Below are 25696 nucleotides of genomic sequence, written 5' to 3' on the forward strand. Positions count from 1 at the left end.
GGCACCTCCACACTTTAGAGTTATAGTCACTGTTGTGAAGTAGCAAACACTGCAGCTAATAATCCCACAGTAAGACCTCACAAAAATCAAGATAATAATTTCCAGCTTAAACTGTGTAAGTAGATTGCATTTTGTGTCACCCTTATTTCACTCGATAGCTCTGTCTTCTCTGAACTGGAAGGTCATGACCAGTAGCTTGAGACCTGTGACCACTTTTGAAAGTGCTGCCTGAGGTAACAGCATTGCAGTATAAGGAGATTCATGTAAATTATGATGGTTGTCACAAGAGCTCTGATATCAAGAAGACTGAAGATCGAAGTCTAGAGAGATGTTTTCCACACCCCACTTTATTGAATGACCTATTATACAGGCATAAATAAGAGTACATAAGGCGTTGAAAAGCCTTGCATAGAGATAAGGAGACATCAACCTCAGGAGTAGTTTATCTACAGACACCCACAGCCCAAGATATTCTGGGCCAGTATCTTGAGGAGTCTGTGTTCCACGTGTACACTGGTTGCAGTCACTCTCAAACCCTCTTTCACTTTTTGAAGTTGCTGCTCTTCAAATTTTTGGAACCTGTGAATCTTTGGTCACTCAGTTGGGATGGTGAGATCTGGTGGAGCAGAGCAGTGGAACTCCTGCTCCTGGTTTTAGCCAAAGTGTGCATCATCATATCAAAGGCAGCAAATGGTCTGAGGTGGCCATTAAGCCTAACTGTCTGCCTCTCCCCTGTGGTCCCATAAATGCCTGGGTGACCTGAGACAGTACCCACTGGCAAGCTTGAAGCTTTCTCTGGCCATTGGGCACCACAGCAGCTGCAGTGGGTTCTTAATTTTTAAAACAGCCAGTTAATATAATTTTGTTGTTTTAAGTTTGTAAATTTAATGTCTGGGACAGCGTTCCTGTTAGGGGTTGACACCCTTTACCCTAGTTTAAAATGCTGTGATTTGACTTATTGGAATGGATTTGGTGGAACTAATTTTAAAATGGCTACCTGCAATCCTTGTAGGAATTGACTTGATGGAACTAATTTTAAAATGGCTACCTGCAATCCTCAGCATCTGTTGCCAGCAACAGAAGAAGCTTGCCTTCTGTCAGTATCAGAGCCAAGCAGCAGTCTGCGTGTACTCCTAGGGGAAGCCGGGGAAGGTCACTGATCTGGCTGCCCTTGACGATGGCCTTACAGCTACTCGGGAGTGAGATTTCAGCCTCAGGCAGTGCATCCTGGTCACGACAGATTGCCAAGGATCCCTTCGTCGATAAAAAGAAGAATTTCTCCTTCCATTGCTTGAAGACAAACCCACCTGCAGCGTGAAACAACGAACAAAACACCATCAGCCACAGTTGCACAGAACTGCAGGTGTGCAACGTCTGCTGCAGGAAGTGGAGTTCTCTTAGTCCAGCAGCAAAGAGAGTCAGTTTTGTTTGAACTGGAATATCTGGCAGTACCAACAGCATCGTATATTTATCTGGGAGAACAATAGCTGTAGATTATTTGAGATTGAGACCCGCATCAAATGGAAATGTTTGCATTTCTGTAGCACTTTTTGCATGACTTCAGGACATCTAAAAGCACGTTATACAGTCAATGAGGTACTAGAGTCACAGTGTATTAGATTACCTACAGTGTGGGAACAGGCCCCTTGGCCCAACTAGTCCACACCGACCCTCCAAGGAGTAACCCACCCAGACCCATTCCCCCTAACTAATGCACCGAACTCTATGGGCAATTTAGGATGACCAATTCACCTAACCTGCACATCTTTGGACTGTGGGAGGAAACCCATGCAGACACGGGGAGAATGTGCAAACTCCATACAGTTGCCTGAGGCTGGAATCAAACCTGGGTCCCTGGCACTGTGAGGCAGCAGTGCTAACCACTGAACCACCGTGCTGTCCAAAAATTAGCAGAGGAATTGAATTCAAGAGTCGTGAAGTGATGTTACAGCTGTACAGGACTTTGGTTAGGCCACATTTGGAGTACTGTGTGCAGTTCTGGTCGCCTCACTTTAGGAAAGATATGGAAGCTTTGGAGAGGGTGCAGAGGAGATTTACCAGGATGTTGCCTGGAATGGAGAATAGGTCGTACGAGGATAGGTTGAGAGTGCTAGGCCTTTTCTCATTGGAACGGAGAAGGATGAAGGGTGACTTGATAGAGGTTTATAAGATGATCAGGGGAATAGATAGAGTAGACAATCAGAAACTTTTTCCCCGGGTACAACAGAGTGTTACAAGGGGACATAAATTTAAGGTGAAGGGTGGAAGGTATAGGGGAGATGTCAGGGGTAGGTTCTTTACCCAGAGAGTGGTGGGGGCATGGAATGCGCTGTCTGTGGGAGTGGCAGAGTCAGAATCATTGGCGAACTTTAAGTGGCAATTGGATCGGTACATGGATGGGTGCTTAAGCTAGGACAAATGTTCGGCACAACATCGTGGGCCGAAGGGCCTGTTCTGTGCTGTATTGTTCTATGTTCTATATTCTATGTTCTAAAATGTGGTTTTACTTTCCAAGAAGGGTGGGGAAAGAAAGCTATGGCACAGAGGAATTTAGGAATCCTTGTGCATAAACACAAAAAGCTAGCATACAAATTTAGCAGGTAATTGGAAAGGTAAATGGAATGTTTATTTTAAAGGGTATAAAGTGTGAAAGAAGGGAAGTTTTCCTAAAATTATACAAGGCATGAGTCAGTCCACAGCTGGGATACTGTGAACAGCTTGGACTTGTTGTCAAAGGAAAGATATACTGGCATTGGAAGCAGTCCAGATTGATATCAGGCATGGGGAGACTGATTTATGAGGAGAGGTTGAGTAGGTTGGACATGCACTTATTGTTCTTTAGAAGAATGAGAGGTGACCTTATGAAACATGCAACATTTTTAGGGGAGTTGACGTGGTAATGTTGTTTCCTGTCACACGTGAGTCTAGGGCCAGGGCCAGCATTATCTGAGAAGAAGAGGTCAACTTATTAAGATAGAGATGAGGAGGAATATCCTCTCTCAGAGGGTAGTGAATTTGTGGAGTTTGTAACCACAGAGGTCTGTAGAGGATGGGTCAGTAAGTACATTCAAGGATAAAATAGATTTTTAATCAAGAGTTATGGGGACAAAAACAGGGAAGTAGAGATGATAATTATCAGATCAATCATGAGCTCACTGAGTAGTAGAGTAGGCTCGATGGGCTGAATGGCCTACATCTGTTCCTCTGTCTTATGTGAGATAACTCCATAAAGGCTGGTATCCCATCATCAAATCACCATTTATTTACACATGACAGTCCTTGATTGTAGTACGGTCTCATACCAGAGTGTCAGTATCCTTGACATTCCTCCTTTTTATGGGACAGAGTGGGGACTGCAGATCCTGGAGATCAGAGTCGAAGAGTGTGGTGCAGGAAATGCACAGCTTATGCTCGAAACATCGATTCTCCTGCTCCTCGGATGCTACCTGACCAGCTGAGTTTTTCCAGCACCCCACGTTTTGACTCTGACTTTTTATTAGAGTGGGGATGGAAAAGCACATTTCTGATGAAGGGCTCCTGCCTGAAATGTCGATTTTCCTGCTCCTCGGATGTTGCCTGACTTGGTGTGCTTTTCCAGAACCACTCTAATCTTGACTCTGATCTCAAGCATCTGCAGTCCTCACTTTCGCCCTTCATCTTTTTTATGTCAGCCAGGGCTCCCTGACTGGACTAGATTAAAAGTCCCAGTCAGGGAACTCGTATGTTATAATGTCTAACTGGCTGACCTCGTTACAATCACTGCATCCTGCCCCCTCTGAGTTCACAGACACAGGTCAATCCTTTCTCTTTGAGAGCCTCCGGGGGTGTTTTCGAACCAGACCGGGTTCCTCCCACTCGGTATCTGACACAGCTGCATGTAATGTAGGGGAGCTCGCTTCTTGTGCCAGGAGACCCTCAGTCGACTTTGCCTTTCAGCTTCTTGTGGCAAAGGCGTCAAGACAGCTAATTCTGTCATGTCCATCTCTGATTCAGATCTTGACAATGTTTGACAGAGAGGGTAAATCTATGGGTTCCGGCAGTATTTCTGAAGGTCCCAAGGGGCAGGGCACGGTATGCTCCCAAACTGTTGGTGAATTTTGTGCTTTTATCTGGTCCATGTTCTTGTGCAAGACGGTCGAACCTCCTCAAAATTGACAAATTATTGGTCCTGATCTTGCGTTGGCCATGTCTCTGACCCATGTGAGGACATTTCTGTGATTCTTACACTGAGCTTCGATCCCTCATATCAAACTGTCTCTCTCGCTTGGCTGAGTCATGGTTTCGACATTGGAGTTTCATTCTCCCGGCCAGGTCCCAGAGGATCAGACTTAACCTGGTGAGGAGTCTACTACCCATTAGCAACTCTGCAGCTGCATGTGGTGTGGTCATATAATGAAGCAAGAACCATGACAACTTGTGAGGTTGTAGTTGCTTCTTCAATCCAGCCTTCAAAGTTTGGACCACTCTTTCTGTCACATCATTTGGCAATGGGAGGTTTGGATCTGTATGTATATGTCGGATCCCATTCAACTTTCAGAAATAACCAGTTTCCTTGCTGATAAACGATGACTGTTGTATGTGACCAACAATTCTGGGACTCTGCATGTTGCAAAAGATTTGCTCAGTTTTTCTATCATTGTCTCAGTGTTTCCCTAACGAGCCCTATGCACGTCCAACCACATTAAATAGACATCTACAATGACTAAGAATATTGAACCCATGAAAGGACTTGCATAGTTGACTTGCAACTGAATCCAACATTGATCTGGCCATTCCCATGGATGTGGGAGCTGCTGACGGTAATTTTTGTCTTTATTGGCACTTTGGATACTGCCCCACCAAAGCAGCTAAGTCTCCGTGCAAGCTTGGCCACCAGACCTACCTTCTGGCCAACATCTTCATTTTGAAGATCCTGGTTAGCCCTTTGGAGGTCAGCCACTATCTGAAGGCAGCCTTTGCTCAGGACATTAATTCTTACTCTCCATAACAATATGCCATTCTCTACCAAGAGCTGGTCTTTCCAGATCCAAAAGGGTTTTAATTCGAGTTGCAACGGTCTTTGGTTTCCACCATTAATTCAAATTGTTACAGTTTGGAAAGGATGGATCTTTCCCTGTCCAAGTCTGATATTGTTAGCTATGAATGGGACATTGTCTCAAAAATTTAATATCATTTCAGACTCTTCCATTGGGGGCACCACCAGCGGTGTATATGCTAATGGGAGGTGCCTCGATGCATCTGCATTCATTACTCAACCTCCCAGATGGTGTTCTTACTTGTAATTTTAAACACTTAATGTTAGAGCCCACCGCTGAATACAGCTCAAAGCTGTGGGCAGTACTGCTTTGTCCACTTGGCCAAGTAGGGGTTTGCAGTCTGTCATCAGCATAAATTTTATAGAACATAGAAATAGAAGAATACAGCGCAGTACAGGCCCTTTGGCCCTCGATGTTGCGCCGATCCAAGCCCACCTAACCTACACTAGCCCACTATCCTCCATATGCCTATCCAATGCACGTTTAAATGCCCATAATGAAGGAGTGTCCACCACTGCTACTGGCAGGGCATTCCATGAACTCACGACTCGCTGAGTAAAGAATCTACCCCTAACATCTGTCCTATACCTACCCCCCCTTAATTTAAAGCTATGCCCCCTTTCAGCCATAAATGTACTGGAAGAACTTCTGACTTCAAATATGGCACCAATCCTTCTTTTGCTACCTGGACTTATTTACACTCTGCATTAACCAAAGGTCTACATGCATAAGCTAATGGGGGTTCCTTTCCATTGGACCACCTATGAGCTAGCACCATCCCAATGCCAGAGAGAGAGGCATGACATATCAATATCAGATCTTTCTTGGGATCATAGTGTGCTCACATCTCAGAGTTGATAGCTGTTTCTTTCCTTCATTAAAAGCTAGGGCTTGTCTATGAATACATTTTCAATGCTGACCATTTTTAAGGAGTTGATGCAAAGTTTTCAGGATGGGATGTCATGTTGAATATGAACTTTATTTAACAATTTACCAGACCAAGAAATGACCTAAGCTCCTGGATTGATATGGGAGCTGGGACACCTTTGATCACTCTCACATTACCTTCTCACCAGTCTAACCTGGTCTTGTCAACTACATAACACAAATAGGTCATTTGGGGGGCCTGGACACACATTCTTCCCTACTTAGGTAGATAGATGCCTTGGGAAAGCACCTTTGGACAATATCCAAGTTCTCTAAGCATTCCTTATTCATTTTCCCTGCTATTGGGACACCATCTCAGTAAATGGCAACCTGAGATAGACCATGCAAATGAAATTGAACAGATTGATGATATCCCAAATGATGTTGGTACAAAGTCTTATGGATATTAATTGTAGCATACTTCTGGGAAATCCTGGTTTGGACTCAATTGCAAGATGAAGGGCTTTTGCCCGAAACATCAATTTCCCTGCTCCTCGGATGCTGCCTGACCTGCTGTGCTTTTCCAGCACCACTCTAATCTAGACTCTGGTTTCCAGCATCTGCAGTCCGTGTTTTTACCTCAATTGCAAGTGCGCATGGATCCTGCCCAACTTTGTGAAGGGCAGTCCCACAGCCAGCTTTGTCTATATCTCCTCTATCCGAGGGATTGGGCATTTATCCAGCTGTAAAAAGTGGTTTGCCATTTGTTTTAAATTCCCACAAAGGCAAACTGACCCATTGGGCTTCAAAATTGGTATGACCAGTAGTGCCCATTCTGCGAATTGGACTGGTTTGATGATTCATGTACTTTCCAGCCTTCGGATTTCTGCTTCTACTTAAATGACATTGGGTGGACCTTGCAGAATTGTGGAATTGCTTCCTGGTTAATGTGCAAAGTGGCCTTGACTCCTCTGATAGTCCCAACACATTCCTGGAAGACTTCCAGGTACTTAACGAGCACTTCATTCAAGCAGCTATTTTCTCGTTGAAAAATGTTGAGTTGATCTAGGCGACTCTCTTGCAACCAATTGCATCCCATCAGACTTTGTCCTGAGCCTTTTACTACAATCAGTGATTACTGAACCAGCTGCTTTTCATAAGAGACAGGAACTGAAGTTGCCCCCTTAATCTGAAAAGGATTGCTGGTATAAGGTTCTCAGCCTAGCTGAGGTCACACACAGATTTAAAGGGTTGGAGTCAAGAGTGAATTTTTTAAATACTGGTTCTGCGATCATTGATATGCCCGCTCTGGTATCAGCCTCTGTGAGAACTGGATGACCATTTAACCAAACGTTTACCTTGACTGGTTCTGACTTTGATGTTATTAGAACATAAGAACTCGGAGCAGGAATAGGCCTCTGGCCCTTCGAGCCTGGTCCTCCATTCAGTAAGAACATGGCTGATTTTGTTTGTGGTCTCAGCTCCACTTATCTACCCACTCACTGTAACACTTTATCCCTTTATTCTTTAAAAAAGATATATCTTAGCTTTAAAACCATTTACTGAAGTAGCGTCAACTACTTCACTGGGCAGGGAATTCCATTGACTCTCAACCCTCTGGGCGAAGAAGTCCCTTCTCAGTTCAGAACTAAATCTGCTCCCTCTAATTTTGAGGCTATACCCTGTTGTCCGTGTTGCACCTGCCAGTGGAAACATCCTCTCTACGTCTATCTTATCTATTCCTTTCATAATTTTACATGTTTCTATAACATCCTCCCTCATTCTTCTAAATTCCAATGAATATAATCCCAGTCTACTCAATCTCTCCTCATAAGCCAACCCCCTCAACTCTGGAATCAACCTAGTGAACCACTGCTGCACCCCCTCTAGTGCCAGTACACCCTTTCTCAAGTATGGAGACCAAAATTACACATAGTACTCCAGGTGTGGCTTCACCAGCACCCTATTCAGCTGCAACATAACCTCCCTGCTTTTAAACTCAATTAACCAAAACTAGATGTAAGTGGACTTTCCAACGTCTAAACTCCCCTTTATGCCCTCTTGGATACCAGCATATGAGTTATCTTACTCAATTTAGGTCTAGTAGGATGCTTTTGCTATCTCAACTTTGGAAATCGGCAACAATTACAATGGTTTACCAGCCCAGTATTGTATGCACACACTTGTGTTATGTGTTGCCTGTCATGACATAAAAGCTGAACATGAAAGGAGTGATCGCCTTTCCTGACTGAATTGTGGTTGTCCAGCCAGCACTTTAATGGCCAGCTGTGTGCAACCTCTGACACCGTGAACCTTCAAAAACCCTCACTAAATGAAATAAACTCATGTACCCCACCAAATGTGGCATCTGTGACTACCTTGATGTGGTGATCTGCATTTGGTTTTGTCACTCACATAGGTGATGCCCTATGATGAAACAATTCCAAGCCACTGTGATCTTCAAGGGCACTTGCATCGAGTGTCCTTCCACAAAACAGCATGTGCTCTTCCTAGCCAACATGTCAGATTTTGATGTAATGGACAGTCAGTGGTGCTCTGTGGTTTCCAAGTATGTCAGATCTTGCCTTCTCTGTCTACCTGCTGTGGCCTCCCCTCCCTTGCTCTATGGCAAGCTGGCACATGTTAGAAACTGGGCCGTAGCTGGACTTGCACAGATGCTCCTTCAGCTTCTCAACCTCGCTGGAAATGCAGCTTCCCACTCAACATACAATTCCCTGTTCAGACTGTGACATACAGCACAGATGGCGAACAGCACAATCTTGCTTGTAGGACTTTCTTTTGTCCCCTGTCTGAAGGAAAAGCTCCATTACAGTTTTAAAGTGAATGAAAAATCAAATTACCGACACCAGGAATGTCTTCCAACCATTTATATGCACAAAACGCACAAGGGCCCCAACTCTTTACGATCTAATTGAATGAATTGGATGTGGGGATAGAAAGTGCAATATGTAACTTTGCAGGTGACACAAAAATAAGTAGAAAAGTAAGTTGGACTAAGAAACTTACAAATGGACATGAAAAGGTTTAGTGGATGGGCCAAAGTTTGGTAAATGAAGTTTAATGTGGGTAAGTGTGAGGCTATCCATTTTTGTCAGATGAATAGAAAGGCAACGTATTATCAAAATAGGGAGAAAGTCCAGAGAGCTTAAAGAGTCTGGGTGACCTCAAGCATGAATCGCAAAATGCAGATACTACAGCTAATAATGAAGGCAAATGGAAAGTTGGCATTTATTACTAAAGGAATAGAGTTTAAAAATATGAAAGTACTGCAGCAACTATACAAGACATTAGTGGGACAAGACCTGGAGTACAATGTTAGTCACCTTAAGAGAGGAGAGATAGAGAACATAGAACATAGAACATAGAACAGTACAGCACAGAACAGGCCCTTCAGCCCATGATGTTGTGTCGACCATTGATCCTCATGTCAGGTAAACCTCATGTACAACCCTCAAATTTCTGTGACCATATGCATGTCCAGCAATCTCTTAAATATCCCCAATGACCTTGCTTCCACAACAGCTGCTGGCAATGCATTCCATGCTCTCACAATTCTCTGCGTAAAGAACCCGCCTCTGACATCCCCTCTATACTTTCCACCAAACAGCTTAAAACTATGAGCCCTCGTGTTAACAATTTCAGCCCTGGGAAAAAGCCTCTGGCTATCAACTCTATCTATGCCTCTCATTATCTTTTACACCTCAATTAGGTCCCCTCTCTTCCTTTTTTCCAATGAAAAAGTCTGAGCTCAGTCAACTTCTCATCGTAAGATAAGCCTTCCATTCCAGGAAGCAACCTGGTAAACCTCCTCTGAACCCTCTCCAAAGCATCCACGTCTTTCCTATAATAGGGCGACCAGAACTGGACACAGTATTCCAAGTGCGGTCTAACCAAAGTTTTATAGAGCTGCAACAAGATCTCACGGCTCTTAAACTCAATCCCCCGTTAATGAAAGCCAAAACACCATATGCTTTCTTAACAACCCTGTCCACTTGGGTGGCAATTTTAAGGGATCTATGTACCTGCACACCAAGATCTTGCTGTTCCTCCACACTACCAAGAATCCTGTCTTTAATCCTCTACTCAACTTTCAAGTTCAACCTTCCAAAATGCATCACTTTGCATTTATCCAGGTTGAACTCCATCTGCCACGTCTCAGCCCATCTCTGCATCCTGTCAATGTCACGCTGCAGCCTACAACAGTCCTCTGTACTGTCAATGACACCTCCAAACTTTGTGTCATCTGCAAACTTGCTAACCCATCCTTCAATCTCCTCATCCAAGTCATTAATAAAAATTACAAAGAGTAGAGGCCCAAGGACAGACCCCTGTGGAACACCACTCACCACTGACTTCCAGGCAGAATACTTTCCTTCCACTACTACTTGCTGTCTTCTGTCGACCAGCCAATTCTGTATCCAGACAGCTAAATTTCCCTGTAGCCCATTCCTCCTGACCTTCTGAACGAGCCTACCATGGGGAACCTTATCAAATGCCTTGCTGAAGTCCACATACACCACATCCACCGCTCGACCCTCATCAACTTGTCTAGTAACATCCTCAAAGAACTCAATAAGATTTGTGAGACATGACCTGCCCCTCACAAAGCCGTGCTGACTGCATTTAATCAAGCCATGCTCTTCCAGATGGTCATAAATCCTATCCCTCAGAATCCTTTCTAACACCTTGCAGGTGACAGATGTGAGACTGACTGGTCTGTAATTGCCGTGGATTTCCCTATTTCCTTTCTTGAAGAGAGGAATTACATTTGCCTCCCTCCAGTCCTCAGGTATGACTCCGGTGGAGAGCGAGGATGCAAAGATCTTCGCAAGCGGCGAAACAATCACATTTCTTGCTTCCCAAACCAGCAAAGGACAAATCTGGTCTGGCCCTGGCAACTCGTCAATCTTAATGTTTGTCAAAATTTTCAGCACATCAGCTTCCTCAATCTCTATCCGTTCTAGCATGCTTACCTGCTCCTCAATGGTTTCATTCACTACAAGGTCCTTTTCTTTAGTAAAGACAGAAGCAAAAAACTCATTTAGGGCTTCCCCTACATCCTTAAACTCTATACACAAGTTCCCTATACTATCCCTGATCAGCCCTACTCTTTCTTTGATCATTCTCTTATTCCTCACATACATGTAAAATGCCTTCGGATTGCCATGTTGCTGAACTAGAGGCAGTTCAGAGAAGGTTCTCTAGATTGATTCCAGAAAGGAGGGGTTTGTCTTATGAAGAGAGATTGAGCAGTTTAGGCCAATATTCTTTGGCGTTTAGAAGTTTAAACAATCAAATTGAGGTGTACAGGGGATTGACAAACTAGACGTAGAATGGATGGGGCAATCAAGAATGTTAGGTCATAGTTTTAGGATAAGGGGCGCCACAGTGGCTTAGTGGTTAGCATTGCTGCCTCACAATGCCAGGAACTCAGGTTCGATTCCATCCTTCAGTGACTGTTAGTGTGGAGTTTGCACGTTCTCCCTGCATTTACATGGGTTTCCTTGGGTTCTCCAGTTTCCTCCCACAGTCCAACGATGTGCAGTTTAGACAGATTGGCCATGGTCAATTGCCCATAGTGTCTGGGGATGCACAGGCTAGATAGATTAGCCATGGGAATTATGGGGATATGGTAGGAGGGTGGGTCTGGGTGGGATGCTGTTTGGAGGGTCGGTGTAGACTTGGTGGGCTGCACTGGCTTCTGTGCTGTAGGGATTCTATGATTCTATGGAAACAGAGATATGGAGAAATTACTTCAGTTAAGAGTCATGAATCTTTGTAATCCACTGCCCCAAAGTCTGGTGGATGCTGGACAGTGAAGAATTTTAAGGAGGCAAAGACAGATTTTTAATTAGTAATAGGTTGAACAGTTATCGAGTGTGGTGTGGAAGGTGGAGTTGAGGCTGGGATGAGATCAGCCATGATCATAAAAGCAGAGCAAGGTCGAAGGGTTGAATTGTCTAGTTCTGCTCCTAGCTCTGGTGTTATGTTCTGACATCACCACAATTCCCACTGACCACATCTTCCATGCACCCCAGCACATTGTGCCATGAGAAATGCACTGTTCAGGCCATGATGTGGAGGAGCCTGTGTTGGACTGGGGTGTACAAAGTTAAAAATCACACAGCACCAGGTTATAGTGCAACAGGTTGATTTGGAAGCACTAGCTTTCGGAGCGACGCTTCTTCATCAGGTGGTTGTTGAATATAAGATTGTAAGACCCAGAATTTATAGCAAAAGTCTCATACGGGGCAGCTAACATCTTAAGTGCACCGTTTGGGCCGACATGACACAAATTGTTAAAGTTCACTTGAGAATGTAATTTGAAAAAAGTTATGCGATTTGCTTATGAAAGAACTGAAACTAACATGTTCATTCTAAAAGATGCGAGACTTAACAAACAATCCTGGTCTTTTTCAATATATGATTTCAATTACATCACACTGTAAACCTTTGCTATAAATTCTGTGTCGAATGATTTTATACTCCGCAACCACCTGAAGAAGCAGCGCTCAGAAAGCTAGTGTTTCCAAATAAACCTGTTGGGCTATAACTTGGTGTTGTGTGATTTTTAACACTGTTCAGGTCAGTCATCCCAATGATGGTTTCCATTAATTTGTCTTTTAAAAGAGCTGAAGATTCTGGCACCATCCCAAAGTGTGTACTATGGGAGTTTGCACATTAGGTCACACACATGTGGTAAATGACAGCTGTCCGGATTCCCACAAAGAAAATTCATAAATGAAAATGCCTTAAAGGGTAGTAGAGATGGGAACCATTACAACATTTAAGAAATATTTTGATGATCACCTGAAATGCTTTGGGCTACAGACCAAGTGCTGGAAAGTGGGACTAGACTAGATAGGTGCTTCCAAGGAGCAGGAAGTTGACGTTTCGAGCATAAGCTCTTCATCAGGAATGAATGAGCACCACACTTTTTGACTCTGATCTCCAGCATCTGCAGTCTTCACGTTCTCCTAGAGAGGTGCTTCATGACCAGTGCAGATATGATGGGCAGAAGAGCATCATTCCAAGAATTTATCATAGCATCCCTACAGTGTGGAAACAGGCCCTTTGGCCCAATAAGTCAACACTGACCCTCCGAAGAGTAACCCAGCCAGACACATCCCCCTACCCTATCACTTAATATTTCCCCTGACTAATGCACCTAGCCTACACATCCCTGAACACTATGGGCAATTTAGCACAGCCAATTCACCTAAGCTGCACATCTTTGGACTGTGGGAAGAAACCGGAGCATCCGGAGGAAACCCGTGCAGACATGGGGAGAACGTGACAGAGACAGAGACTATAATATAGAGATTGCAATGAGGTTGGCCAACTGGACTTCATAGAACATGGGTTCCCTGATTGTGTCTGTCAAGCCCTGACTTAAGTAAAAAGGTCGAATGTTACTCTGGTGCCTGATTCTTTGTGAGGCAGCACTTTAATCAAGAACTGTTAATGTGTAAATAAAGCGTGGTTTGGTGATGTGATACTGACCCCTGTGGAGTTATTTAACCTGCACCAAGAATAAAGCATGATCCTGAAGAAACTTACTCACAATAGTCGCTTTTGAGTTGGGGGTAAGCATTTTCTCCTGGCTTGCCTTTGATTGGGAAGCTTGAATTAATTGCCCCCTGCCCACTATGTGGAAAGAATGTATTTTTTCCAGGCTGACATGGTGGCAGACAGAAAATGAATAATCTTCCTGACAGCTTGTGCAACTACAACTCTTTCTGTCATTCCAAGTCCAACCTTCCCAGAAACTCCCGCCTCAGGCGACTGACTGTGTGGAGTTTGCACATTCTCCTCGTGTCTGCATGGGTTTCCTCCGGGTGCTCCGGTTTCCTCCCACAGTCCAAAGATGTGCAGGTCAGGTGAATTGGCCATGCTAAATTGCCTGTAGTGTTAGGTAAGGGGTAAATGTAGGGATATGGGTGGGTTGCGCTTCGGCGGGTCAGTGTGGACTTGTTGGGCCGAAGGGCCTGTTTCCACACTGTAAGTAATCTAATCTAAAATCATTAAGAACTGACTGACAAAATTAAGGAATATCGTGACCCCAAGCCTCCTTAAATTCTGAGACATTCTCGCTTTTACTTGGCAGTTTGAGAACCAGGGGAATCCATATCAGGGTTTTTGACTGGGTTAAGACAACTGCCTGTGAATTTGGTTTATTCCTTAATGAGAGATACTGGTTTGTGAAGTTCCTAATGTAACCATGCAAAAATTCCTGCTAGTCCAAATGGACTTCCAACAGGTGCTACAACTGGCTTTATCATTGGAAAATGCGACACGTGGAGCATATGGATTGTAATGTATCCCGATGAAAGTGAACACCCTTACTGGTCTGATTGAGCTTGTGGAACACCATTTGAGTGCAGGCAATTGCATAGCCTCACTCAGGATGTTCCCCACCCCTATTCACCTATTGTACTCCTTTCTCCATCCCCACCCCATTCACCTATTGTACTCCTTTCTCCATCCCCACTCCAATTCACCTATTGTATTCCTTTCTCCATCCCCACCCCAATTCACCTATCGTACTCCTTGCTCCATCCCCACCCCAATTCACCTATTGTACTCCTTGCTCCATCCCCACTCCAATTCACCTATTGTACTCCTTGCTCTATCCCCACCCCAATTCACCTATTGTACTCCTTTCTCCATCTCCACCCCTATTCACCTATTGTACTCCTTTCTCCATCCACACCCCTATTCACCTATTGTACTCCTTTCTCCATCCCCACCCCAATTCACCTATTGTACTCCTTTCTCCATCCCCACTCCAATTCACCTATTGTACTCCTTTCTCCATCCCCACTCCAATTCACCTATTGTACTCCTTTCTCCATCCCCACCCCAATTCACCTATCGTACTCCTTGCTCCATCCCCACCCCTATTCACCTATTGTACTCCTTGCTCCATCCCCACCCAAATTCACCTATTGTTCTCCTTGCTACCTTCTCCCCAGCCCCACCCCCCCACCCCCCATTTATCTCTCCATCCTGGAGGCTCCCTGCCTCTATTCCTGATGAAGGGTTTTTGCCCGAAACATCGATTTTCTTGCTCCTCAGATGCTGCCTGATCTGCTGTGCTTTTCCAGCACCACTCTAATCTAAACTCTGGTTTCCAGCATCTGCAGTCCTCACTTTTGCCTAGAGGGTCACTCAGTCAGCCCACAGCAAAACTCCAAAACAAAGCCATGTTTCAGTGGAACAGTTAAAATTGTCTTCAGATAGTCAAATAGACACAGTCAAGGAATAAATGAAAAGAAAAAAAATCAATGAGATATAACTGGCCAGTTCACTTAAAACTCCAAAATCATAACATCACAGGTCATAGAGTCATAGAGTCATGGAGATGTACAGCACGGAAACAGACCCTTCGGTCCAACTCATCCATGCCGACTAGATATCCCAACTCAATCTCATCCTACTTGCTAGCACCCGGCCCATATCCCTCCAAACCCTTCTTATTCATGTACCCATCCAGATGCCTTTTAAATGTTGCAATTGTACCAACCTCCATCACTTCCTCTGGCAGCTCATTCCATACACATGCCACCCTCTGCGTGAAAAAGTTGCTTCTTAGGTCTCTTCTATATCTTTCCCCTCTCACCCTAAACCTTTGCTCTCTAGCTCTGGACTCCCCCACCCCAGGGAAGAGACTTTATCTATTTATCCTATCAATGCCCCTCATGATTTTACATTGAATTGTATCTTGCTTGGCTTCTGAGGACACCAATTCATGCAAATATTTTCCAGTAGGTTCCAAGGAACATTCACTTAATACTTACGACTGAGGTTCCATTCTGGAACTTTCAATGAGTTGATAACGGGTGGATCAATGAGTTGATAATGGGTGGACAACCAAGGGACAAGCAAATCTCCACCCCGTAGCTTTTGCAGCCACAATCCTTTTGACTTCAACACAGGTCAAAACCATTTTTAGAAGGGTTGTTTCCCTTTGAGCCCCCAGTTAATATTCAATATCTACCATTTGTTTGAGCATATGCATCCCCAGCACTGAAAAAGAATCAACCTGCAATTAACTTCCAGACAAAGCTCAGGAGAAACGTGGTTTCCAAACCAAGGTAATTTTCATGAGGAAGGCTGGCAGAGTTTGGTGAAGTATCAATTTTAAGGAGAACACTGAAGGAAGCAGGGGAAGTGGAGAGGGAGAGGGATTGATGAAGAGAATGCACGAGGCTGGCTAAGGCCACAAAAGGAGAACTGCCTCGTTCACTTTACAAGGTAGTTTTTGAAAGTGAGGCAGCCACAGTACATGGTTTTAGAAGCAGCTTTCAGAATAAACTCAAAGTGAATTCTTGAATAAGCCTTCACCTGATTTCAACTTTAAGCTGCATTCACCACTTCCTATTTGAGAAGTAGCTTGATCTTTTGTAAACAGTGTTGTACTTGATGTGAATTAGCTCATGCCCAATTACAGAACCTTTTCTGTATATTGCTCAGTGATACGACTGACTATACAGTAACACTGTTTGCACAGGCTTTCACTATGTGTAGTGTCCCTACCTCTAAACAAGAAGCCGTGGATTCAGGTCTCATTTGCTCCAGATGCGTGTCATACATATCTGGATACGTTGATTGAAAATATTTACAATTGTCTCTCTTTGAAGAATAAGTACAAGACTTTATTGCACTTATTCTGTGCGTTGGATTGAATTCTACTTCCTTCCTCCCCTAAAGATGATGACCAAAGTTTTGCCTTTGGCAGCAGAGATCCCACTCTGGAATTCTTTCCATAAACTTCTCTGCCTTTCCACTTCCATCTCCGGAACTTCACATGACCAGTTTTAATGTGGGACCTAAATGCCAATTCCTCCTCTTGGAACAATTTCCGTTTCATGAATAAAGATATATGTTGTCAGCTCCAGCTGTCATATCTCTGGAGAATTTGTCACATGTCTTTCCATCTGTAAAAACTATGTCCAGTCAAAAAGCATTTATCCAAAACACCAATTACTTCAAGACTAATTTTTAAAAGTGTGCAAATAAAACACACTATTTTCTAATAGTCTGTTGGTAATTCCCTGATTGCTCATATTAGTGTCCAACAGAAAAAGACTTTCCTTTCAAGAACAGCTTTCACATCTTGGAAAGTCTCAAAGTGTTTTACACCCATTAATGTCATTTTGAAGTGTACTCACTGCTGTCATATAGAAATACAAATTCTTACAAAACAGCAATATGATAATCAGCAGTTAGTTTGTTTTTCTGATGATGTTTGAGGAATAAACGTTGCCCAGGACATCAGGAAAATTCCCTGTTCTACTTAAGGGAGCTAAAATTCACCAAAGATCCTTAGACAGTGCCTTTCAAATCCACAACTGCTACCACCTAGAAAGACAAAGGCAGCAGATACATGGCAACAACGCCACCTAGAAGTTCCCCTTCAAGCCTCTCACTACTCTGGCTTAGAAATATATCTCTATTCCTTCATTGTCATTGGGACAAATGCCTGTAATTTCCTCCCTAGCAACACTGTAATTCTACCTACTGCACATCGACAGCAGTGGCTCAAGGAGGCAACTCATCATCATGCTCTCAAGGGTACTTAGACATGAGCAATAAATGCTTGCCCATCCCATGAGTGAATTTGTTAAAAAGTCCCTCAATGCAGCACATTTACTAAATTTGATTGATGTATATGTAGCACTCCTGGAGTGGAAATAAAAGCCATAATCTTTTGACTCAGAGTAAAGAAGAAATTTATATTTGATTCCTGGAGAATCCAGGAAATTTGGTAACTCTACTGAAGGCCCGACGTACAATTCTGGGGCAGTGAGCCAAGCATCATGTTTCTCTGATGTCTCCGTGAGTTGGGGCAGAGTAACATATCGACTAAGAAGGTAATGACTTCAATGCCAACTCGGCTTTCCTATGTGAACTCAGACCGTTTTAACTACAAAATTACAATTTCAAACCAAACTTGAGCCTTACTCATAATTGGGCTCTGTAATTTTGGGATTCTTGATAGCAATTATTTCCAGATTGTATCTGACCTTCGGCATGCATGAGAGTTGGCAAGAAAAGTGGGGCCTGGCAGAGCATTTTGGTTCCCAGGCATGAGTTGCGTATGGTCCCCAGCCCTTGCCATTTCAGGCTCAGATGGCTCAGGATCAATGTTGAGACTCCTCGATCGGGCTTGGGCCTTGGTCAGTACTCCTGTCACGAATACCTCCAGTTGCCCATTCAGAACCAGTGAGACAGAGGTCCTGCCAGAAATCATGGGAAGCACAAGTCTCATAGATTAGATTACATTACAGTGTGGAAACAGGCCCTTCAGCCCAACAAATCCACACCGAACCGCCGAAGCGCAACCCACCCATACCCCTACATTTACCCCTTACCCAACACTACGGGCAATTTAGCATGGCCAATTCACCTGACCTGCACATCTTTGGACTGTGGGAGGAAACCGGAGCACCCGGAGGAAACCCACGCAGACACGGGGAGAACGTGCAAACTCCACACAGTCAGCTTGTGGGAAGGCTAGGAATTTGAATTGATGGACAGATAATAGAAAATACATTCAAAAACAAGGCAGAGAATCACACATCACTTCAAAAATCAATGTTAATGGCACATAAATATTGAGAACAAGCAAAGCTTCACAAAAGCTTTGTGGGTGGCACGGTGGCACAGTGGTTAGCACTGCTGCCTCACAGTGCCAGAGACCCGGGTTCAATTCCCGCCTCACACTGTCTGTGTGGAGTTTGCACATTCTCCCTGTGTCTGCGTGGGTTTCCTCTGGGTGCTCCGGTTTCCTCCCACAGTCCAAAGATGTGCAGGTCAGGTGAATTGGCCATGCTAAATTGCCCGTAGTGTTAGGTAAGGGGTAAATGTAGGGGTATGGGTGGGTTGCGCTTCGGCGGGTCAGTGTGGACTTGTTGGGCTGAAGGGCCTGTTTCCACGCTGTAATGTAATCTAATCTAATATAAAATTTACAACTGACAATAAAACAGAGAAATTTGTTTATAATCAACACACAGTTCAAGTTAATTATGATATGTCTAAGGATGAACTTGCTGACACTCAGGAACATGTGCACATGTGTCAGGACATCAATAACCAAAACATGTGCTCACAAACACATTTAAAATAACTGTATTAGCCAAATCCTCAAACCTACGAGATATATCGACCATTCATACAGTTTTCGATTGATTTATGATCGATTCGTTAATATGATGAAGAATTCTCTTGCCTTCCTTCCTAGCTTGACGTCTGAGTTCACTGAGAAGCGAATGCAGCTTGGGGTCTCTGCGTGGCGGGTGGAACCATGACCATACCCAGTAAACAGGACTTTTTTTAAGCATGTCTTTGAGCACAGCATCTTCAACTGCATCAGTTGGTTTAAGGCCGAATCGAATAGTTTCTTGATTGACAAAGGATGTCAGGGAGGGGATGAATAGGAGAGTAAACACAGTCCTATCAATGGGCACAGTAGGTTCATGTTCCTGACTCATATATTCGGATGTATGTTTGTAATTAATTGTTAGTAATTAAATAAACCACTTAAATTGAATTAAACCAGTTCAATTAAATGCACCATTTATAAACCAGCTTTCAATGAATATTGAACTATGTTTTTTTTAAAAAAACCTCACAATCTTAAGCCAAATCTCTTAATTGTTAAGAGATTCTCTTACAATTTATGAGAAGGTCAGGTTGACATTACTGCCATCCCTAGTTAGATGCCATCAGTGAATCAGAGATAAGCAGCATAAGAAAGGACGCCAGTTGGCATCATGTCAGAGGTTACTAATCATTTCCTCTGCTCTTTCCCTTAATCCATGCAAATGTTTTACTTTAATCATTCACAGATTAACACTTCCAAAATGTTTTCATTGCCTGAAAACGTCCAGACTTTGCATCCAATTACCACAGCGTTCAAAATCCTGAGGGCTCTGCAGAAGGAAAGACCACACATTGGTGGAAGAATTGAGAAACAGAGATCACATTGATCCATACCAAAGCTATGGCACAGATAAAAGCAGTCAGCTCATTGTATCTACACCAGGACAGACTTAAGGTCAAAAAGCAATGGCTGCACGTGGAAAACTGTTTGCATGCAGCAAGTGGTTCGAGTTTAAAATGCATCAGCTGAGAGTGCAATGGAGGCAGGATTAAGACTATAAGATATCAGAGTAGAATTAGATCAATCAGCCCATTAAATCTGCTCTGCTGTTCGATCATGGCTGATACGTTTCTCAACGCCTTTCAATTAATTGGTACTTTCCGATGATTATTGGATAATCATCTGTCAAGGAATAATGTGCAGGGTTACAAGAAAATGTTAAGTGGCACTTGGTGAACTGCACTTTTAGATAGGGGGAGGTGATGGCCTACTGGTACTACCACTAGTTTGGTAATCCAGTGATCCAGCTAATGTTCCAGGAACCCGAGTTCATATCCCACCACAGCAGTTTGTAGAATTTGAATCCAATTAAGAATCGAATGATGACCATTATTCATCAGTGAAAGAGCTTGCCCCTGATCTCACCAATCCTAAAGACCATCCTAGCAGTGGGAAGGGGGGAAGTTTTAACACAACTGAATCCATCCAATGTGTTAACTCTCAGCAGATTCCCCAAGTGTTCCTCTTAGTGATAGCAACTGAGCCAGTCACCTCAACACAGTTTCAGTTTGAAGTATGAATTCCAGTTACATCCACTTGGACATTACTACAATTCTAATCTCAGACTTGTGTGGGAGTACGAGGGTTCACTCTACTGTTGGAGACATAATTATTCTTCAACCAATGTCAAAAAAAGATTGTCTGGTTCTTACAACATTGCTGTTAATGGAATCCTACTGTGCACATTCAGCTGCTGTGTTTCCTACTTTAAAGTAATGAGTACACTTGAGACTATTTCATTGGCTGCAAAATGTTTGGGATATCCTGTAAATGGCTATAGATCCACATGAGTTATGTGTGTGCTGGAATGTTACCCACTTACCTGAATGAATGTTATTTCTACAACACTCACAAAGCTTGACACCATCCAAGAAAAAACAACCTGCTTGATCGACACAAACATCCACCAACAGTAGTAGCAATGTCTACCATCCACAGGATGCACTACACAATTTCTCCCAGGCTCTTCAGACAGCACTTTCCAAGCTCACAACCAGTTCCATTGAGACAGTGAGGAGCAGCACATACATGGGAAAATCACAAGCAAAAGCTCCTCTGCAAGCTATTTATCATCCTGATTTGGAATTAAAATGCTGTTCCTTTAGTGTCACTGAGCCAAAATCCTCTCAAAATGCACTGAGGGTTTACCTGGGCAAACAGACTGCAGTGGTTCCACTTGGCAGCTCGTGACTGAGTTCTCTAGGGCAGTTAGAAATGAGCTATAAATGCTGATCCAACCAACGATACCCATATCTCATGAAGGAATCAAAACAAAGTCTCTCTTTTTTAAAAGATTACTATTTTTAACTTGAGATTATCAATTTATTTGGACTAAAAGCAAACTCAGCTTTTAAAATAATGGTATTACAAATGATTTCTATTTAATGAAATAAACCTGTAGAATCACACACCCATTATCATTACTCTTTCCACTATCCTAATTGAGCAACATTCTGATGGCTACCTAATCGTCCTGTCTCAAATAATCCCCATTCTGAAATGCATTCTGAACCCTCTTTCATATTCATATTAAAATCATGCATTAGATTATGATCCACTGTGAATTAATAATACTTCAAAGCTATGGAGAGAGAGAGAGAGAGAGAGAGAAAGCAGTGATAGATTAAAGACTGATTAAGTTATGTTTATGGGCTATAATACTTGCTGGATTAGGAAGTAATCAGCTTTTTGCAGCATTAATCTCTAATGCACTCAGGGCCCCATGTGGGCAGAATCCTGAAAGCAGGATGCCGTAATGTTTGATTGGAGCTGTTTAATCTGGAACAGAATTCATTTCCTCCCTGGCTTTTCTCCCTCATTCACAAGCTGATTGCTCTCCACGGGTTTGCATAGGACAGTATGTTCTGAGATCCCATCCCCTCACTGCGTCTGACTTCATCTGCAGTTTGAATAAAGTGCGCGGGAAACCTGTTAACATCATTTTCTCAGATGCATTAAATTACTCCATCTCATTCATAATGTGATCAGATATTTAAGGCTGACATTACCCACAATAAATGGAAACACATGCATTTTTACAGCCTCTTTCACAATCTCTGAATAAAAAACACTTCACAGCCAATTAAGTTCTTTCGAAATGTAATGATCTTCAGTAAAATAAGAAACACAGCAGCCGATTTGTAGATAGAAAGATCCCATAAACAGTGACATAATAAATCATCCGTTTAGGTCAATAAAAACAGAAAGCGCTGGAGAAACTTAGTAGGTCTAGCACCATCTGTGGAAAGAGAAATAAAGTTAACATTTTGAGTCTGATATGTCTCTACTCTGGAACGCACAGTTGAAAGTGGTGGGGGTTAGAAAGGAGTGGGCTGTCAAGAGCTATCACTGAAAGCTGCTACTGAAGTATCACGGAAATTATTAGTATGAAAGGAAGCGCTTTGACATTTTAAATTTGTCTATTAATCATTTCAACTTCACACTGAGTGGCTTGAAGATCTGGGATTATTGAGCGATGTCTGCAAGCTGTTTAAAAAATCATAGAATCGCAGAAGCTCTACAATGCAGAAAAATTATTCGGCTCAACAAGTCTGTACTGATCCTCCAAAGACCAGCCCAACCAGTCCCAACTCGCCCTGTGATTGTCATGATTAATCCACCTTGCCTGTACATTTCTGAACACTGCAGGGTAATTTAGCATGGGCAATGCACCTAAGTTGCACACCTTTGGACTGTGGGAGGAAGCCGGAGCACCCGGGTTGGGGGGGGGGGGGGATCCCACTCAGACACATGGAGAACATGCAAATTCCATGCAGACAGTCTCTTATGGCTGGAATAGAACCCAAGTCTCTGGTGCTATGAGGCAGCAGGGCTAACAAATGTGATCTTCTGGGCTTTATTAATAAATGTGTAGAGCACAGAAGCAAAATGGCTTTGCTAAGCCCCTCTAAAATACTGCTTGGGCCTAAGGTGGAATAAACAACTACATGTCAGAGATGCTAGCAAGTCCCTAAAGAGAGTGCAGTATAGGTAAAGTGGAAAGTTGCAGGGATGTGGGTCTTCAGTAATGCGGAGAAATCAGAGACGCTAGAGGTTTCCTCCCTAAATATGGGAAGGTGAAGAGAAGACTTCATCGAGGTGTGTCAGATCAAGAAAGGATACAGTGAAGAGAACTGTTTTCAACAGTTGAAGGCTCAAATAACCCTCTTCAGGACAAAGATAAAAGGAAATACTTCCTCTTAAATGATTGTATAGCTATGGACCCCTCTCAGAAGGCGGTGGAGAGAGGTTCATTGAAGATTTTTAAGGCAGAGCTAAATAGATTCTTGTTAAAGGAAATCAATTGATATGGAGCAAATGGAATATAAACGGTGTATGACATTATTGAATAACAGAGCAGGTTTGAAGTGCTGAATGGTCTTCTTCAGCTCCTAATTCATGTGATTGAATGTTGATTGAAAATGATCGGTGAGAGGCAATGTGAGGAAAAGTTTGTTGTTCAGTGAGCTCTGGTCTGGGATGCTACATGAGGAAGTGAAAGCAGCTTCAGGGCGGCACGGTGGCTCAGTGGTTAGCACTGCTGCCTCACAGCACCAGGGTCCCAGGTTCGATTCCAGCCTTGGGTGACTGTCTGTGTGGAGTTTGCACATTCTCTGTGTGGGTTTCCTCCGGGTGCTCTGGTTTCCTCCCACAATCCAAAGAGGTGCAGGTGAGGTGCATTAGTCAGAGGGAAATGGGTCTGGAAGGGTTGCTTTTCGAAGGGTCGGTGTAGACTGGTTGGGCCGAAGGGCCTGTTTCCACACTGTAGGGAATCTAATCTATAACGCTCAAATGAAAATTAACTAAATGGTATGAGGAAGTGCAGGTGACTGACAGTAAGTCATAATGCTCATTAGAGAACCATGCAGACATAAAGTCATAGAGCATGGAAACAGACCCTTTGGTCCAACAAGTCCATGTCGACTATAATCCCATACTAAACTTGGCCCATATCTCTTCAAATATTTCTTTTTCATATACATATCTAAATTTTTTTACATGTTGTAACTGTACCCGCATCCACCACTTCCTCTGGAAGTTCATTCCATACACCAACCAGTCTCTGGGTAAAAAAAAATTGCATTGCATGACTTTTTAAAATCTTTCTGCTCTCTCCTCTGGGGTGGAGAGAGGCTCCCAGCCTCTTTCCTGATGAAAAGCTTTTGCCCGAAACATCGATTTTCCTGCTCCTCGGATGCTGCCTGACCTGCTGTGCTTTTCCACACCACTCTAATCTATCATGAATTAATTAACTAGCCCCTTGCTGTATTTTCACTGTCCCTCTGTTTATAAACTGATATTAAGTAAGAAGGTATCAAACTGGTTAGGATCAAGGGCAAGGAATCATACCAAATTTCTCTTAATGATTTTTATAGGCATCATAAAGTATATATCTTTCAGTAATATAAATGTCAGAAGATTTATATTATTGAAGGTGCTCAAAGGACCTGAATAATTTTAAACTTTAATAATTTTGGATGCATACATTTTCAACCTATTATTCACTGAATTCTGATGTGTTGCATTTTCCTCTAATACTTGTACTTTTTTCTCCCATTTTTTGAGACTACTGCTCTACTCCCTGTAACAGACACCATTCACCTTTCTAGCTACTGTCAATGGTTTCAATCCGAAAAACATGCACACAGCAATCACAACATTAATGTTGAAAAATATCATGATTAATGTATTCAAATGTCCATCAAATGTGCATCCAAGGATAATAAAGGTAAAATGTGTGGTGATTCTGAACATAAATAAAGACTGAGGAAGTTGACTACAAGGATAAATGAAAAAGATGAGTGTTTTACACTGAGGGGTTAAAGCTTGAAATATTTTACCATTAGAGGATTATTGAGGGAGAGATTGTAAGATCATCTGAAAAGGAATTGGAAAGGGATTTGAAGGGGAAGATTTTAAAAGAATATTGGGAAAAAAAATTGGGATATGGATTGGAGTAAAGTTCTCGTTGAAAAATTAGTACATTCATGATGAGCCACATAGATTTCTTCCATACTATAATTTCCCACGATTAAAAAGGCAGTTTAAAAATATTTGATCGTCATGACTCGTCCAGTACGTCATTGTTTAAGCTTGTCAATTTCCCTAGGTTATTGAGTCTGTTATAATCTGGTGCTGTGTCTCCTCATTGTGAAAAAATAAGTAAGACATGTTTTACAACCTTACCATATTTCTTCAGGTATCCTTGATGAATCCCTCGAGAACACATTCTAACGCATTGCTGTCACCAGCTCTGTGATCCTCCAGCCAGTACTGACAGATTCTGCCAATTCCAGGCAAGTGCAGTGGGGGTGGGAGCAATTTGTCCTGATGTCATAATCAGATGTACCCAATTGGAACAGTAAAGAAGGATTTTTAGTGACATTGCTGATGCACAGGCCCTGGTAGAAGAGAACAACAGAGGATGAGAGAGCTTGTTTCTCTCAGCGCCTTACATAAACACCAATCAAGGAATCAAGCACCAATCAAGTATTAAGCATCATTGATAGTTTGCTAAAATAAAAGCACAGGGAATTCTCATCATGTCAAAAAGCATCTTGGAGAGAGATACCGAGTCGAATTTTCATTTTAGAGGTGGGGGGGG

General features: G+C 42.9%; 1 protein-coding gene across 1 annotated transcript in view; it reads right to left on the bottom strand.

The window, feature by feature from the left end:
• LOC122542921 (uncharacterized) overlaps positions 1-25361 on the bottom strand; it is a 36673-nt gene extending 11312 nt beyond the window's left edge. Inside the window, exons 1-2 of the mRNA XM_043681065.2 lie at positions 25279-25361; positions 1049-1307 (exon numbers count right to left, since the gene is read on the bottom strand). Of these exons, the coding sequence (XP_043537000.2) occupies positions 1049-1307; positions 25279-25321 (302 nt within the window). The 5' untranslated portion in view covers positions 25322-25361. The remainder of the gene's footprint in view (positions 1-1048; positions 1308-25278) is intronic.
• Between the last annotated feature and the right edge of the window lie 335 nt (positions 25362-25696).

Source organism: Chiloscyllium plagiosum, unplaced genomic scaffold (genome assembly GCF_037043375.1).
Source record: "Chiloscyllium plagiosum isolate Xiang-an unplaced genomic scaffold, Cpla_swu_hap1 HiC_scaffold_47, whole genome shotgun sequence".
NCBI lineage: Eukaryota > Metazoa > Chordata > Chondrichthyes > Orectolobiformes > Hemiscylliidae > Chiloscyllium > Chiloscyllium plagiosum.